Here is a 19123-nt window from a genome sequence, read left to right as displayed (position 1 = left end):
AACTTTTGCTGGCCGTTTATTTAAAATTTTAAGATGCCTTCTAATTAAATTTATTCATAATAATTCTTAAAATAATAAACTTTGGGACTAAATATTAATTTAAGAAGCACCTTACAAGGTTTTAGTAAAACTAAAAACACATATCAATCGTTTTAACAAAATTATTCGCGATTGAAAAAAATCAAAATAAATTAACGTTTCGAGGGGCACTGTATCTATGGAAGCGTATTACAGCATCACGAGAATGGGCTCCCGAAGACATAATTACAACTGTCGTTGGATGTAAACCAGTTTTAAGTTGATAATTATTATCATCAACCTCAAGGTAAGAAATAACACGAATTATTGCGGTTTTCCTTTCTTAATTCGTTAATTCGATTCCATCTCGGGTAATTGGCCAGTCGCTTTAAGAAGAGTCTCTCCCAACTGCACCTGAGGTCCAAAACCCTTTACCATCTGTTCCTACTTTTTATACGGCACAACGAGAAAAAAAGAGATTTCCCCTCAATTTCGGATCGATCGAACGCGGCCTCGCGCTTATTTTTAACATAATCCTTAATTTGCAAGTCAAATGATAGCTACATTAGCATAATACGGTGAAAGGGTTGCCCTGCCAACTTAGATGGAACGGAGCCATCACTAAAATGTACCTCCCTCTCTTTTCTTTTAAGTGTTTTGAATTAACCCCCCCCCCCTTTTCCCTAAAAATTTGAATACGGGCTATACTGGCGAAGAAGACTCGTATAAACAAAGACGTTTAAATATTTATACTTCATTAACGTTTTAACCGATTACTGCCTGAAACAAATTCTAAAATAATAACAACTTTAACAAAATACACTCTAGATATAAACCAAATTATATCATAAATTCCCTGGAGATATTCTCCACCCACATGAAGAGAGAGTTGAAGTTCGTACCTGAGAGTTTTTTACGCGAGGAGGTGTGGTTTGTCATCCGGGAATTACCAATAAATATATTCTTGACCATACTATATAAACATTATACATTACATTCTAAACCAATTTTGAAATGTTGGTTTTGGGAAAAGTTTTACTTCAAAATAAAATGGGAGATGATAAAGGATAAAAATTTTGAAAAATAAAATGGTTATGTAAATTGAACTTTCTATAGCGATTCTTCTCCGAGACCTCTCCTAATTATCATTTATATAAGAGAAAGAAACTTTAGTGAATTGCGGTGGAAACGTCAGGAACATTTTACATCTAATCCTCATTGCAAATTCAGGTCTGTTTTGCCCACGAATAAATGAAGTCTTGAAGTTTCTTTTTTTTTTGCTAGTTTTGTCGATGACCTGAAGTGAGAGTTTTTGCGTTTTCAGAACAATTTTAGCAAATATAAAACTCAAATAATACTTCCGTCTATATCGAGTTATGGTGCGACAGTTATGGCATTATTTTCGACTTTATAAAATATAACATTTGTTATTAAATATTGTTGCCGGAATATTTTCAGATTAAAATTAAGTGTCTTTTCCGTGACTCTTTTAGAGGTTTTTCCTCACTATTTTAAGAGCAAAATTACAAAAGTTTTAACTTTATATTTTAGTTCTGTCAATTTACAAAAAAAGTTAGAATTACAATGTTTAAAAATGTATAAATAACTAAATAGTTACCACAGAATAATAAAAGTTTCAAGATAAATTTAATTTCCAGACTAAAATTTTTTTAAATTTCTTAACCTTTCCCTGACATTTTAGGGTAATTTTCAAATTTCCTGACTTTTCCCTGACCGGTTCCAACCCTGTAAATCAGATTTTCCTACTTTTTCGTAATTTCCCTGACATGTGACAACCCTGTAAATCCAATTCTTCGACTTTTATTTGATTCCCCTGACCTGCAGTGAACCTGTAAATCATATTCCCCAACTTTTCCCTCATTTCCCTAATCTATGGCAACCCGGTAAATCATATTCCCCAACTTTTATCTCATTTCCCTAATCTATGGCAACCCTGTATATAAATTTCCCGACTTTTCTCTGATTTCCCTGACCTGCGGGTGCCCTGTAAGTCAAATTCCCCGACTTTTCAGTGAATTCCCTGACTTGTGGCAGCCCTGTAAATCAAATTCCCCGACTTTTCCTGATTTCCCTGACCTATGGCAACCCTAGAAAATCTCAGGGTACTTTAAATAAACTTAGTAATTATTATTCCCAAAACTCCACCAGAGTGCGTTGTCTAACAAAGCCAAAAATTGAGTTTTCTTACCTGACATTTTCATGTCGGCTCATGTAAATCTTTTTGAAATTTCCAGCGAACACAGCTCCTAAATCCTGTCTAATTTCAGCTGCCAAATGCTTGGGTAACACGGATAATAACAACCGCTCCTACAAAAAATAAACTACATGTGTATATTTGTTCTTCAAAGAAGGTAAGTAAACAAATGATTGGAAAGAATCTTTTACGTTCAAATTCAAAAGGAATTTGGTCACGAGTCGAATGGGTTGGTCTCCTACATAAAAACTAAATCAGCATTTTTTTCATTTAGCCTATCTTAAATAATCCCCAATGCTTTCTGCGTTAACTGAGAAGCGAAAAGGCTAGATCAGCAGTTACGCTCGGAACGCAAATAAACTTTTATCCTCTGAAAAGACCACAAAAACCAACAAGACGGCCACGGCGTTGAACAAGGGTTCACAAATCACGTTATTAAAGAAAATACTGAACGGATTAATTTATTTATATTTGAATTCATATAAAAGCAATTCCATTTAGAAAAATAAAGATTATAAAGTTAATAAATGACTAAATCGATTAAACCATTATTAATTGGATTGGCTCCATATTAAATTATTAAAGGTTAAGAGATTAAATCGAGATTTGAATGATTAAATAACGATTAAGAGATTAAATCGAGATTTGAATGATTAAATAACGATTAAGAGATTAAATCGAGATTTGAATGATTAAATAACAATTAAGAGATTAAATCGAGATTTGAATGATTAAATAACAATTAAGAGATTAAATCGAGATTTGAATGATTAAATAACGATTAAGAGATTAAATCGAGATTTGAATGATTAAATAACGATTAAGTGATTAAAACGAGATTTGAATGATTAAATAACGATTAAGTGATTAAAACGAGATTTGAATGATTGAATATCGATTAAGTGATTAAATCGAGATTTGAATGATTAAATAACGATTAAGTGATTAAATAACGATTAAGTGATTAAATAACGATTGAGTGATTAAATAACGATTAAGAGATTAAATCGAGATTTCAATGATTAAATAACGATTAAGTGATTAAATCGAGATATGAATGATTAAATAACGATTAAGTGATTAAATAACGATTAAGAGATTAAATCGAGATTTGAATGATTAAATAAAGATTAAAAGATTAAAACGAGACTTGAATGATTAAATAATGATTAAGAGATTAAAACGAGACTTGAATGATTAAATAACGATTAAGAGATTAAAACGAGATTTGAATGATTAAATAACGATTAAGAGATTAAAACGAGATTTGAATGATTAAATAACGATTAAGAGATTAAATCGAGATTTGAATGATTAAATAACGATTAAGTGATTAAATCGAGATTTGAATGATTAAATAACGATTAAGAGATTAAATCGAGATTTGAATGATTAAATAACGATTAAGTGATTAAATCGAGATTTGAATGATTAAATAACGATTAAGAGATTAAATCGAGATTTGAATGATTAAATAACGATTAAGTGATTAAATCGAGATTTGAATGATTAAATAACGATTAAGAGATTAAATCGAGATATGAATGATTAAATAACGATTAAGTGATTAAATCGAGATATGAATGATTAAATAACGATTAAGTGATTAAATCGAGATATGAATGATTAAATAACGATTAAGTGATTAAATCGAGATATGAATGATTAAATAACGATTAAGTGATTAAATCGAGATATGAATGATTAAATAACGATTAAGTGATTAAATAACGATTAAGAGATTAAATCGAGATTTCAATGATTAAATAACGATTAAGTGATTAAATCGAGATTTCAATGATTAAATAACGATTAAGTGATTAAATCGAGATTTGAATGATTAAATAACGATACGAGATTTGAATGATTAAATCTATATTGAAATGAATAAATCACGAGTTTAGATAGAGCTATTTTAAGTTTAGATAAAATGAGCCTTATGGAAATGCAAATCTATAGCAATACCGTATAAAACCTATTTTCAGACACCTTACCTATCAAAGTAACATTAGCCTAGAGCAGTGAATATTTTTTCATTTTCAACTCGAACGTGTATGTAAAATAGGCAGGCGGCAAATAAATAAACTCGTTACGCAAAAATAGGCGGCTCTTTTTGATTTCTTCAAGTACAAAGACTTTCTCTTGATTAAAAAGTCCCCGTTTTATAAAAGATTAAAAAAAGAAAGAACCAGGGAAGTTGGAAGCAGTTTGAAACCCGCTCTAGCCTGAAAGGTCTTAAGTCATAAGCGTAAGCCCAAAGTATAATATCCCGGAGACCGCAAGATATATAATCCAAGCTTTTAGAACTTCTTTTTTGAGGGCCTCAGCCTATAAGGGATATTTCGAAGGAGACATAGGGAAACTTCACGACTTTTATCCGTGCGGCGCGTAAAAGACAACGAGGGAAATAAGATGCACTAAAAACGGCCGAGAAAGAGGGAAATTATTACTCCGGAACTAAAAGATTTAAAAAGAGCGCTCTTTCGGAGAAGGCCTAGCCGCCACTATAAACATGATTCCCGGTCGATTTTGAAAGAGAGTCGGAGATAGTAACTGATTGTCTACTTCCATCGAGGGGGTAGTCACTTAAGAAATCTGGTGTACAAATAGTGAGAAATCGAAATAATTATTTCCGGAAATCTAGAAATACAGAATTATTGGAAATCTAGAGAAATCCAAAGAAATATTAGAAATCTCGAGAAATCCGAAGAAATATTAGAATTAGTTTAAAAATTAAAATACCACTGTTACATAGTGAAAAGTTGAAAATATTTTATTAAAAAATATTCCCACGACTAGTTTCGTTAACCGTACGGTAACATCATCAGGTGTGTACTGGGTAATGCGAGAGTTCGTCGAACTACTCTCCTTGGTCACGTGTTCCAGAAATTGGCTAAAAAAGAACTTGGTCCATCGTACGGTTAACAAAACTAGTCGTGGGAATATTTTTAAAATAAAATATTTTTAACTTTTCACTATGCAACAGTGGTATTTAAATTTTTTAAACTAATTTTAATGCATAGGGTTAGAACAACAAAAAGAAATATTAGAAATCTCGAGAAATTCTAAGAAATTTTGGAAATCTAGAGAAATAAAAGTAAATATTTTCGATATTTCTAGAAATCTAGAGAAGTAAAACTAAATATTTTCGATATTTTCGAAATCTAGAGAAATAAAAGTAAATATTTTCAATATTTCTGGAAATCTAGAGAAATAAAAGTAAATATTTTCGATATTTCTGGAAATCCGGAAATCCAAAGAAATATTGGAAATCTAGAGAGATAACCGATTTTTTTTCGATATTTCTGGAAATCTAGAAATAAACGGAAATATTTTCAATATTTCAAGCAATCGAGAAATGCAAAGAAACATATAGAAATCTCGAGAAATTGAAAGAAATATTGGAAATCTAGAGAAATAAACGGGAATATTTTTGATATTTCTGGTAATCTGGAAATATTTGGAAATATTCAAGAAATATCGGAAATATTCAAGAAATATCGGAATTATTTAAGAAATATCGGAATTATTTAAGCAATATCGGAATTATTTAAGAAATATCGGAATTATTTAAGAAATATCGGAAATGTTTTAGAAATATCGGAAATGTTTAAGAAATATCGGAATTAATTAAGAAATATCGGAAATATTCCAGAAATATCGGAAATATTCAAGAAATATCGGAAATCTTTAAAAAATATCACAAATAGTCAAGAAATATCGGAAATAGTCAAGAAATATCGGAAATATTCACGAAATATCGGAAATATTTAAGAAATATCGCAAATAGTCAAGAAATATCGGAAATAATCAAGAATCATTGGAAATATTTAAAAAATATCGGAAATATTTAAGAAATATCGGAAATATTTGGAAATCGGAAATCTGGTGTACAATTTTTTCTAAGTGGTTACCCCTCGACTTCCAATATGGGGAGAAAGTGGGATAGATTACCCAAGGAAAGGAGGAAGGGGCGTGTTTTTTCTTCGGGGAATCACGAGATTGGCCACATATTCTCCGTTCAGCCGTATACATTCTTGGCTACAGGGAGAGCTTGCTATAAAGTTGGCATTAGGGCGATAGGCTTAAATGGAGCGAGCCACTCCATAAATCTCGATCGAGGTTATATATAGAATGCAATCATCAAAGGGTTAAATGAACCCCACGATCTAGGCCGGCCACACTTGCACGTTTAAAAAACCCAACATACGTTAAATTTATAGAAATTATACTATAGACGATTCTATAACAGAAATTTATGGCTGAATAACTGAATAGCCGTCTAAATGGTATTGATTTAATCGGCGGCAGTGATCATATTGATATAATAATAATAACATAATTAAGTGATTTAACTTCTTTCGTGTTAGATATCTTAGATACATAATATACATTTGGTACTAGATTAACCTGATAGTATTGATAAGTGCCCATTTTCATTCATGCGGGAATCGGTAAAATATCAGCGCAAAGTGGACAAAGTAACAAAAATTCCGCTCAAGCTTCCCGTTTCATAATTTTCATAGTCGCTAGAGCGAGAAGCGTGTTTTGAAGTTTGATCAAAATAAATAAGATATTTTACGATTACGCCACGCTTTAAAGCGAGTTAATTAGGTCACGTGATAAAGAAAGACCCATCCTGAGAGGGCAAATATAATTAGTAAAACACTCGCAAAGGCTTATCAAAAGTTGAATTGGTTTATTTATTAATAAATTATTAAAGGGAATATAACCTGAGGTATTTGGTGTAGAACACCAACGTTTGCAGCTCTGGCCGCTCTTGCCTTTGGCTTAAGAAAGTATGTGTCGGCCCTATACAGGGAAATTTTAAAAATTAAAGGGGTCTTCCATAAAGATTCAATTTTGCCTTTTAAACCTTTTTAATAGTTTAAAAAGCCATTTATTTTTAAATTGAGATACTCTTGTAAAAGATTAGATATAAATTAACAAGAATAAATTAAATAAATCTATTGGAATATTACTAGATTGGTTAGTTCGTATTTAAAATTAGTTCGTATTTAAAATTAGTTCGTATTTAAAATTAGTTCGTATTTAAAATTAGTTCGTATTTAAAATTAGTTCGTATTTAAAATTAGTTCGTATTTAAAATTAGTTCGTATTTAAAATTAGTTTGTATTTAAAACTAGTTCGTATTTAAAATTAGTTCGTATTTAAAACTAGTTCGTATTTAAAATTAGTTCGTATTTAAAATTAGTTCGTATTTAAAATTTGTCCGTATTTAAAATTAGTTCGTATTTAAAATTAATTCGTATTTAAAATTAGTTCGTATTTAAAACTAGTTCGTATTTAAAATTAGTTCGTATTTAAAATTAGTTCGTATTTAAAATTAGTTCGTATTTAAAATTAGTTTGTATTTAAAATTAGTTCTATTTAAAATTAGTTCGTATTTAAAATTAGTTCGTATTTGAAATTAGGTCGTAATTAAAATGATTGGTTCGTATATAATCAAATTTATTATTAAAATGAACAATTGGCAATAAAAATGATTGGTTGCCAAATAAAATTAGCAAATGATTTTAACAATTGAAAAATAATAATAATTAAATTAAAAACCATGAAAAAGAGCGGCCGATGATTCAAATGATTAGATAGTTCTCTAACAGAATGCTCATAAATAAAATGGTTAGATGGTGTTTGAAATTAAAAAATGGTATTTTAAAAAGTTCATATACCTAATAATTAAAATAAACAATAGTTGTTTATATAAATAAAATTAATAAAAAGTAAAAAATATAATATGTTTCTCTGACGTCACGAGACCAAGATTTAATTGAATATTCTTCACACGCGCGATTTGCAAGCGCGTGTGAAAAACCTATATTCCTCTGACTACTATAGCGCGCGCTCGTAGACTCGTAAAAGTAAGAGACTGTGACGTTAGAGTCACTTTAAAACAAGAAGGCCACGTTATTTATAAAAAGACTTGGCCGTCTAATCAAATATGTATATACAGTCCCGGACAAAAGTTTCTGTACACAGTTTTTCAAATGTTTCAAAAACCGTTCACAGTAGAAAGTCGATTAATACATTTTTGGAAAGTTTATAAAACGGAGAAACTTTCTGTTATTTTAAATTTTTAAATATTGAATAAGTATTCGACCGAGGCCTAATAAACCGAAACATCGCCTTTCAACCAATAGAAATTCGTGACACTCTTGCACGCGAGAAACACTGATCGACGCACGGAATTGTTTCCTTTCCAAAACCGGATCCGGTTTCAAAATCGGACAAGTAGTTCCGATAATATTGAGGAAAACCCAAAACCAAAAATTGAGGTTAATAAGCCTAATTGAAATTCCTTCAAATTTAAGTTAGTTTTAGTTGGCAGGGAGGAATTGGCCGATTATTTTGAGTTGTTGACGGTGTTTCATGATATTTCTTCGTAGTTTTTTCGGTAATTTAGGATCTTAATACCATATCTTATAGCTTTGTCAGTGTTTTAAGAACCTAAATTACCGAAAAACCACGAAGAAATATCATGAAACACTGTCAACAACTCAAAATAGTCGTATACTGGGGCGTCGGCCAATTCCTCGCTGCCAACTAAAAGTGACTTAAATTTGAAAGAATTTCAATTGCTTAATAAGCTCGATTTTTGGTTTTGGGTTTTCCTCAATATTATCGGAACCACTTGTCCGATTTTGAAACCGGATCCGGTTTTGGAAAGGAAACAATTCCGTGCGTCGATCAGTGTTTCTCACGTGCAAGAGTGTCACGAATTTCTATTGGTTGAAAGGCGATGTTTCGGTTTATTAGGCCTCGTCGAATACTTATTCAATATTTAAAAATTTATAATAGCAGAAAGTTTTTCCGTTTTATAAACTTTCCAAAAATGTATTAATCGACTTTCTACTGTGAACGGTTTTTGAAACATTTGAAAAACAAAGTGTCCAAAAATGTTTGTCCGGGACTGTACATTAGGTAAAAAATAAAACTTTTTTGTATTTGATTTGATTTGAAAGAACTATTGGTTATTATTATTATTATATCGTATAAAACGAACAACAAGGCATAAAAATGATTAGATCGTAATTAAATCGAACAGTTAATAATAAATTATTAAATCATAAATAAAATGATAGTTGAAATTATTATATCGTATTCACAATTTTTTCAAATTAATTAAGACATTTTTATTAATTTTTTGGGTATAAAATTACGATTGAAATTATTTAACCATGAAACTAAATAACAAATATATTATAAATATATTTATTTACTATGTAGACATTTAGATGTTTGACGTTTATTTGACGGTATAATTTAGCAAAATCTCTGACTCATCGCATAGAAAACGCAAAGTAAAAATCCGCTTGACACTTTCATAAAAATGGATTACTCCGGTTCTCAATTTGCTTTTTCTTCACACTTCACGCGATCATGAAAATAATCCTTACGTTAAAACAAATAACTAAGGAATAAAACAAATAATAATTTAATAAAAATTATAATTAATAACGCCATAACAGTGGTAAATAATGAATAACGCAATAATAATGGTAAATAATTAATAACGCAATAACAGGAGTAAATAATTAATAACGCAATAATAATTATCAATAATTAATAACGCAATAAAATTGTACATAATTAATAACGCAATAATAATGGTAAATAATTAATAACGCAATAATAATGGTAAATAATTAATAACGCAATAATAATGGTAAATAATTAATACGGAATAACAATGGCAAACAACTAATAACGCAATAATAATTGAAAATAATTGATAATGTAATAGTAATTTAAAAATAATTGTAAATGATTAATAATTTAATAATAATTGTAAATTATTAATAATTTAAAAATAATTGTAAATGATTAATAATTTAATAATAATTGTAAATTATTAATAATTTAAAAATAATTGTAAATTATTAATAATGTAATTTAGTAATTTAAAAATAATTAATAATTTAATAATAATTGTAAATTATTAATAACGTAATAGTAATTTAAAAATAATAATTTAATAATAATTGTAAATAATTATTACTGCAATAGTAATTAAAAATAATTCAATAAAAATAATTTTGATTTTAAAACGCCTTTTTTAATCTTATAAAGAATGCTTTAGAGAAAAATGAAGTTTTCATGATGGGTTTAAAAAAACTTCTTGAAAAACGGGTTAAAACTAAAAATTAATTGTGGAAATATTATTCTACGACACTTTTTTAGTCTTCTGGATAATAAAATCGAAACCCTCTTAGACGCGTGTGCGTGAATGGTAAGGCAAGTCCGAAAGGTTTTGGCCTATTTGGGGGCTTACGCGCCGGCAATATGGTTTGTGTCAGATTTATGGGGGAAGGAGGGGGGGGGGGGTTCTTTTAAAAGGAGAACTGTGTAAGCCTGGGATAAAATTTCCTCGCGTTTACGACACGGGGAGTTTGAACGAGAAGCCATAAATTTATATTAGCAACGGGGTAGAGAAGAGAGCTTTTAGGCGCAAGCCCGTCAAATTGTCTTCTGCCTAAACGCGATACTCGTATATCAACACCTATCATAAAAGTAAGCCTTATTTTCAAGGAAAAGGAAATCACATCAGGAAATCACTTTAAGCCTAGCTACTTAAACAAAAATTCGCTATAGACGTGAGGTAAGTCTCATTCAAAATAGTGGTTAATTTGGATATATAAAGGTAAGACAATTATAGATTTTAAATTTTACAAGATTGGCGAGGTTAAACATTCACCAGTTAATGACTAATTAGTTAAAATGGCGGCCCAAATTCAAAACCTGAACATAGTACGTTTATAACTAATCATATAATCTCATACTATCGTAAAACTTTTTTTTGACAATCTTAAAAAAAAACACTTGGGTAAAGTAGAACCCGTGAAAACGAAATATTACTGTAAACTACAACAGCGGTTACGAGAATTCGCAGCGTGGCCATCTTTGTTTGTGTCAAGCGTCTTTTAAGATAAGTAAAAAAAATCAGTTGGGGTTCCGCCAGAATTAGGTGGATAATTTAGGGTTCCACAACAAAAACAAATTGGGAACCGCTATACCAACCGCCAAAAAAATAGAAATAACTGTACATTTTTTCAGCATCAAACGTCGTGCTTAAAAAATGTATATAGTTTTCTTCAGTAATTTATTATTATCAATATTCCTAAGTACTTAAAAAGTGACAGAGGGGAGTAATTGTTTTTACCCAGAGCGCCAAATAACTTAGCAACGGCAAAACGATCTACTGAAATTTCAAAAAACCCTTTTTGTTTGTTTATCACTCGTAAACGTCAGATCCATCGTGTAAAGATAAATTTAGCGATAGCTACCTGTTCTTGAGTAGCCTCTTCCAAGACAAGTTTGGCTTCTAAACTCTGTCTAGTCTCCAAGAAAGACTTGCGCTGCTGTTTCTCGACGAAGAAGAACGACATCATCCCCAACAAGTTGGAGCAAAGGAACAACAGTAAATTGGCTCCCAGCTAAAAGCCGAAATTAAACGAAATATTTAAATTTACGAGACTAAACTGTCGGTATATAGGCCTCTCGATTTGAATTTGACGTAGCGTCATTAGCCTACCGTGTATAGGGTAACTTATTATTGTTGAATAGACCCAGGACAATGGAAAGAGAGAGAGAGAGAGAGGTCTAAGGTCAAAATAATTGACCTTAGGGAATGTACGAAAAGCGGAAAGAATCCGTCGTATCTTTCGTATTTTCATCTAAAGCACGGTCGACAAAATGGCTTGAAAATTGTCCGCTTCTCCCGGGGGAAGAGAAGTTCCCGACTGTTAGAAATCGTTCTTTAACCAAAACTAATGCATCTCGGGACAGTACGGTATTTCTACAGCGTTTCCACCCAGCCACCCAAATTCTCATATATCTGTCTCTCCCACGCCCAAACTCCGCTGACGGATCGAAAGAATTCCCCTCCTCTCTCTCTCTCCCTTTCTCTCTCTCTCTCTCCCTCTCTCTCTCAGTTTCTGGAACTTTAAATCAGGGGAGCTTCAATTTGGATCAGAGAAAAACAAGATAGTTCAACCCTTAGCGTAAGAACCGCACACATCTTAAAAAGAAGTTGTCTAGTAGCGTGCCTCTTAGCACAATAAAATGATTACGTCTTAAAAAGTAAATTTTGGCATTCATTGAAGAAATAGCCGTAATGGGAACGCCACTATAGCAACAGACGGCATAAATGATTGCATCAACTACCGAAAAAGTAAGCGGCGTCGTTAGGAACATTTTTATTAGCTTCGACAAAAACGTCTTTTTCATAGCGAGACTAAGAAAAAACCATACTCCGGGATTTGGAGAAAATGTTAAAAGCAAAGATAGAACCTCCCAGCTCTCGTCTTTCAACACATTTCTAAAACAAACTGTGAAGCTTAAATCACCGAAAAGGGGTTCTTTCGGGCCCAATAAGTTCAAAGAGCCAATACAATGTCTATAGCCCAAAAAAAATAGGAGATAAAGCGCGTGTGTTTGGTTGACACTATATTTCGCGACCAATTTCTAAGAAATCACTCGGTATCCACCGCAAAACTAAAACCAACAGTAAAACAAATAGGAAAGAGAATTTTTAAAAGTGAAAGATTCTAATGGAAATACTGATTTTTGTCATGCTAAAAAAAGATAAAAACCAATAAATTACGAAAAAATCACGGGTAAATTACTATTTTAATTACTTAAAATATCCAAGTCGTGATGTATACAGGGTGTTTCAAAATGTTATGTAAAATTTTTAAGGAATTGTAGGGGGTGAGTTGAGAAGTATGCCTGTTTTTCCCCATTTTCCCACGATGAGTGAAAAGAGCGCCAGAGAGCTTCAAAGTGTGGCCTAGAAGCCCCTGAAAGTAGGCCGCAACAAGCGCAAAACCAAGCATGATTTAGGGTTTAGAGAATGGTATAAAACATACTCCACTCATATGCTGTATCTTGAATCACTTTTACATGATTTACATACACAGAGTTTTTCATTTTTCGCAATAAAAATATAATCTAATGCTAAAAAACTATCATAAGACGTATTGTCGAGGCAAAAAAAGACCGTTGTAAAAACTGAAATAGAACCGTCTGCTATTTCAAAATCCTTAGATGATATTGAAAACTATATACTAGATGGCGGTAGCCGTTTCCTTTTTGTGACGTTTTGACCCGTATAAAATTCTGTCGGGGGGGATAAAAAGAGGAATAGCATTTAACAAGGGTCTTTCGGAGCTCCCTATAGGAATAACATGGGAACGGGGTGTCCCTGTGTTAATTAGTCCATGGTTCAACAAAGCGGTTCTGAGATTCTCGAGTCGGGGAGGATAAAACACGAAATTTGGTTGCTTATAATAAATCAAATACTGGAAATATTAACATGAAATTTCTTGTATAACCATTTTCGGACGTCCTCTATCTATTTAAATGGTTTTTAACCAATTTCAGGGTGGTGACAGTTCTCCTTTAAGTTTTGGAAAATACTATAAATTTCTTTTTATGATGGTTTTGTTATTATTCGTAAAGTGAGGTGGATGTTTAGCTTTAGAGTGTTCATGTTTTTATTTAGAGTAGATGAGTAATGAATCAGTATATCAGAGAAAGGTAATGACTTCGGATAACTGAACGAAAATACGAAAAGGGATTGTTTAATTATTGCGTACACAGGATTATAATTATTTGCAAAATTAATCCGGTGTGACGTACCTGATTATGAACGTAGTACTTTGACTCGGGCATGATGCCGGTGATGAACAAGTGAATAACGGACATGAAAACGCCCAAGGTCACGGAGACCCCCAGGCGAACGGGAAACCACACGTAAACGGCGTAAGTAAAAAGCAGCACCCAACTGACCCCGTCCGTCGGCAGTCTGGCGATGGGGTAGAGCCACATGTGACACATCACCTCGACCACTTGAAGAACCCAAGCGACCAAAGGTATCGCGGTCCACACGGCCACCGGGATCATGAAACGCCACACCAGAATCAGGAGCACCGCGGAGATGACGAGCACCACCACCAGACCCGTCACCAGGGGAACGTGGTGGATCAGTCTCTCGTAGTCCAAGGCGTACCCGTACAAAGTCAAGATGGACACGGCCACCATCACGTTAACCATCAAGGCCGCCCGGAAATCGGTCCTTTTTTCTTTTTTGTAATACTTCCGGTAGAGTTTTTCGGCTTCCTGGTCGGCGAAGACGAACTGCATGAAGGGTGGAAGCCATCGCTGCAGACCGCTATTGTCAATACTTAGACTCGTTTCGCCGCGTCTCAAGAAAGAGTGTCGTTTCCCGCACGGCGCGTGGCCACCCATTTCGGCCAAGGACGCCACCGTGGGCACACCGCTGCTGGCCGACAATGCCAGCTTCTCCGTTTCCGCCATTCTTCGAAACTGCTGGAAATACCGCGCGTCACGTCTGGTCAGAAAACATTACGATTTCGATGCAACCTATGATGAAAAAGGATAAAAGATTTTTTTAAATTTTGTTCCAAGGTTCATATTTATGATTAAGCTTGTCGTGGGAATTTGTATGAAATTAATATAGTCAAATATGGAATAACGAAAATTTGTGATGTAAAACGCCTTAGGCTAGGCGCCCACTGGCTCTCCGTTTCGTATCCGTCCTGCCTTCCACAAGCCATTGTCTCCGTTATGAAGCAAAGGCTTGTGAAAGCTAGGACGGAGACGTCACGAAGAGCAGTGGGCGCCTGGCCTTAGGAAATTTTCCATCTCAACGAAATTATAGGTCTACTCGAAGGTTTAAATTATGATTTAAAGTTCTCTTATGTCTGTGTAAATGTTCACAAATTACATAATGAAAGAAATTGACTTATTATTACACCACCATCCTCCTCCTAATGAAGATTAACATTTGATTAGACTCCGTCCATTTAATTACTTAATGATTACTCAACCCACCCAACTGAATTACAATGGCACCATGAATCTCAAAATTATTAATTTCAATATTAAGCGAATTAAGTTTTTGTTTTACTTCAAGGAAACTAATAATATTTTGATAAATGAGTAAAACAAATATTTAATTGCTATGGAACCTTAAAATTATTAATAATTGAATTTTGATTTGTAATGTAACATTTGGGAACGTTTGCACAAACCCTTACGTAATGTAATAATACTCAAGCACTTTCCAGTATTTAAGTCGTGATTCAGTGTATAATTATAACAACTATTTCCAAAGAAGTACAGTTTTAGCCAAATTGTGATGCATGGTGGAATTTATTTGTTTAATCTAATGAGTTAAAGATTGCGAAGCTAGAGAAAGCTAAGACAGACATTATATTGACAAGAAAAAGTACTAGAGGGAATATCCTTGGAGAATACTATCTTAGGTCCATTTTTTCGATTTAGTTGTAATTACTTGAGCCGAATGATCACTATCGCAGGGAGTCAAATTTAATTTACTTTTGGGCCTAGTGCGGATTTAGCAGACCCCAAGTTCCGGAGTTGCACACTATTATACATTGTTGTGGGGTTTTTGAAATATTCTGTGGTTTTGTCCATATCATTTCAGACGATAACGTTTCAGTGCTGTCGATCAACTTAGCGAACCTGTTGTGAGACTTCATCAAGTGATCTTGTTGGCCTAACAGAGGCAAAGTCCAGATCTCGGAACCACCGTTTATTGGATCGGTCATGTTTTGCTCGGAAATCGGTCGCGTGTCATTATATCTTAGGGCGTCTTAATAATAACGAATAAATGATTAAAAATGTATTCATTTAATAATTTTAATTATTCAAATTTCAATCAATCAGTTGATTTAATGATTCAAATTTAAATTTTTATTCATCATTTATTCTGATTTAATCTGTTAAGAGTGTTCAAATAATCATGATAGTGACCCGCGCCTCGGTCATGAGTTTCTGTTAAATCGGTCACATGTTGCTTCACGTGTTTAACGAACTGATAACATGATGCTGGAGAGCAGATCACGTGTTGCTGGGGAGCTGAACTACGTGTTTGAAAAACTGATCATGTGTTGCTGGAGACCAGATCACGTGTTGCTGGGGAGCTGAACTACGTGTTTGAAAAACTGATCATGTGTTGCTGGAGGGCAGATTAAGTGTTGCTGGGGAGCTGAACTACGTGTTTGAAAAACTGATCATGTGTTGCTGGAGACCAGATCATGTGTTGCTGGGGAGCTGAACTACGTGTTTGAAAAACTGATCATGTGTTGCTGGAGGGCAGATCAAGTGTTGCTGGGGAGCTGAACTACGTGTTTGAAAAACTGATCATGTGTTGCTGGAGGGCAGATCAAGTGTTGCAGCTGAACTACGTGTTTGAAAAACTGATCAAGTGTTGCTGGGGAGCTGATCTACGTGTTTGAAAAACTGATCATGTGTTGCTGGAGACCAGATCACGTGTTGCTGGAGAGCTGAACTACGTGTTTGAAGAACTGATCATCTGTTTCTGGAGCGCAGACCGCGTATTCGGGAAACTGATCATAAGTTGCTGGAGAGTTGATCATGCGTTTGAGAACTGTTTTTTTCAATGTAATTGCGGCGTAGTGCTATTGATTATAAGCCCATTGAGATTCTTTTGATTATCACAACACATACCAATAATACCAGAAGCAACTAGCCAACGCGAAAAACTACACCCAGAGATGAAAAATATTTTCTATCGAGGGCGAGGTAAATATCACGTCACCAGCATAATCTTGGGTCCTCTCCAAGACGTAACGTAACTGGGATTACCTTAAAACGTTATCAAACATTGAAAAGATATCCTGGCGAGGGCAACAGAGTTATCGAACCGAAGGGAAGCATCCAATTCCCCGTTGGATGACGTCCTCTCGTCGCCTGCCACGTCTCTTTACAGAGCCAGTGATGTTTGCTGATACGCGAATAGGAGGCGAACATTCGATAAAAATCCTTAATAACGCGTATCCACAGAATATTAGCCGACTTCCGTTTATGAATAGAAGACCCCAGCGACTGATATAGACGGAGTATAAAAATAGCATTTTGGCTGCCACCGCGGCTTTTCATTTCTCTCTATCTTGACTCAGCGAGTGCGGTATCCCTTCTTACTTCAATCCGCACCTGATAAACCATATACCGCACTAAAAACATTTCGCGGAATTTCCATTTTGACCCATTTTAGCCTCGAAAAAGACCTTCCAATAAAGACTTGGAAACCTTCGGAATGCCTACATAACGTAATAAAAATACCGCGGAGAATACAAAAAAAACCTTATACGAGAAATAAAGAAGAAAGTCGCGAAAGGTTCTCTTTTTATATTCCCGGAAACCCGCAACGATACATCATTTTGACAAAATTTTGGCAGACAAGGCTTCGTTGCTGTCACGAGTTTTGCCTAGTAGCCGAATATAATTCCCTGACAAGGAGACTAGTTTGCTGAGATGCGACTAAAAATGGCTTTTCGTACGTTTTATTCGTTGGGAAAATAAACACGATCCTATAGCACCCGAGGGTGCTGATTTGATTTGTAGGCAAAACTACGAAGAAACGTTTTTGGTCACCTAAATGCTTTCACCGGAATTGCCAGAAAATTGGTCATATGCTACAATGTTTTTTTATATAAAGGAAAGCATATGTTGGATTATGAAGATAAATCTACGATTTTTGTTCTAAGGACTGAAGTGTGACTAGAATCACGACATGTCTTTGCTTCAAATAGCGCGCAAAACGGGGTGAAATTCTACTTACAAACGTTCTTAGGCGCGTAAAGAAAAATACAACAGAAATGTTTGAATCTTGTCACTTTGATTGAACTAAATTTTCACAATCAGTTTGACATATTGATAACACCTCTTTTAATGAATTTCTGACTACGTCATTAAAATATATTATTACCCGAGTTTACCTCTGTACTGGAATTTATCCATTAAAAGCTCTTAATTCTCAATTTTTAAAACAATTTTGCATCCAGGTATTGTAATCACCCACAAGAATTATAAAAATTCATAAAACAACAAATGAAAACTTTGAGAAAGTTGCTTACCAACGTTGATAATTATATCCAAATTGTTAAAAGTTCACAACTTTAAGTACGAACCGAAAAACATCGTTATAGGTTTCAAACAGCCGCTAAATCGGGTAAACAAATAATTTGTAATTCGTTCTAAGGTTGACGTTTCAGCGTTTACGAGAAAGAAACCTAATGTCAAGTGCGCTTCAAATAATGAAGTGCCGCAGCTACATTATGAAGAACGCGGTATAAAAGTAATCGGGCCGTTTTCGTCGCAAATTGCACCGACTCTCTCTCTCTCTCTCTCGCGACAATCAAAAAATATGATTGAAAATTACACAGTAAGACGAGGGCGCTACTACCCGTACGCGCTGGCAAAATATACAACACTATTTGGGCATTTATCATTTACCTTGAACCTCTTCTTCTCCCGGCTCGAATCGAGTCCCGACCGCGCCGAGAAACACATCCGAGCTAGACTCGAAGGATGCCTCTTTTCACTTCTAATTATAGCTCTCGTAAAAGAAGAAATTATATATATTTAAAAGACTGGGAGCTTCAGAAGCGAACGAAAAAGAAAGCTGTAGATCTGAGAATATTCATTGATACTAGAATCTCCGTGACTTCGAATCAAATTTAGGGCAACTCGGCTGAGTCTCTCTCTCTCTCTCTCTCTCTCTCTCTCTCTCTCTCTCTCTCTTAGACTTGTTTGAAAAGCGTTTTTTGCTTGTATCATTTATTAGGGCTTACCCAAATAGCCTTCTTTGAGGTCTATGTTACGTCATCGCGACGTATGTGATGACGAGGCATCCATTGAAAAGCCATCGTCGCACGTTTGTGAACTTAACGGCGAGCTATTGTGATGACACTACTAACAGTTTATTACCTGACAATTTATTCGCTCTGTCAAATGAAGGGCTTCCGTCGTCGATACCTAACGTGAGATATTGCTAAAACACGCGTCTTGTCAAACCGC

General features: G+C 33.9%; 1 protein-coding gene across 4 annotated transcripts in view; it reads right to left on the bottom strand.

The window, feature by feature from the left end:
* LOC149936110 (adenylate cyclase type 3-like) overlaps positions 1–19123 on the bottom strand; it is a 69658-nt gene that overhangs the window by 13464 nt on the left and 37071 nt on the right. For 2 of the 4 annotated variants that reach the window (XM_090154935.1, XM_090154938.1), the window contains exons 2-4: positions 13895–14638; positions 11539–11688; positions 2228–2346 (exon numbers count right to left, since the gene is read on the bottom strand). In XM_090154935.1, coding sequence (XP_090011061.1) covers positions 2228–2346; positions 11539–11688; positions 13895–14572 — 947 coding nt within the window. In that variant the 5' untranslated portion in view covers positions 14573–14638. Of the gene's footprint in view, positions 1–2227; positions 2347–11538; positions 11689–13894; positions 14639–18180; positions 18267–18559; positions 18818–19123 lie in introns of those variants that run through there. The other 2 variants (XM_090154934.1, XM_090154936.1) reach the window with 2 other exon arrangements.

Source organism: Leiobunum rupestre, chromosome 7, assembly GCF_980474605.1.
Source record: "Leiobunum rupestre chromosome 7, qqLeiRupe1.1.hap1, whole genome shotgun sequence".
NCBI lineage: Eukaryota > Metazoa > Arthropoda > Arachnida > Opiliones > Sclerosomatidae > Leiobunum > Leiobunum rupestre.
This window is presented reverse-complemented; position numbering and strand designations above follow the sequence as displayed.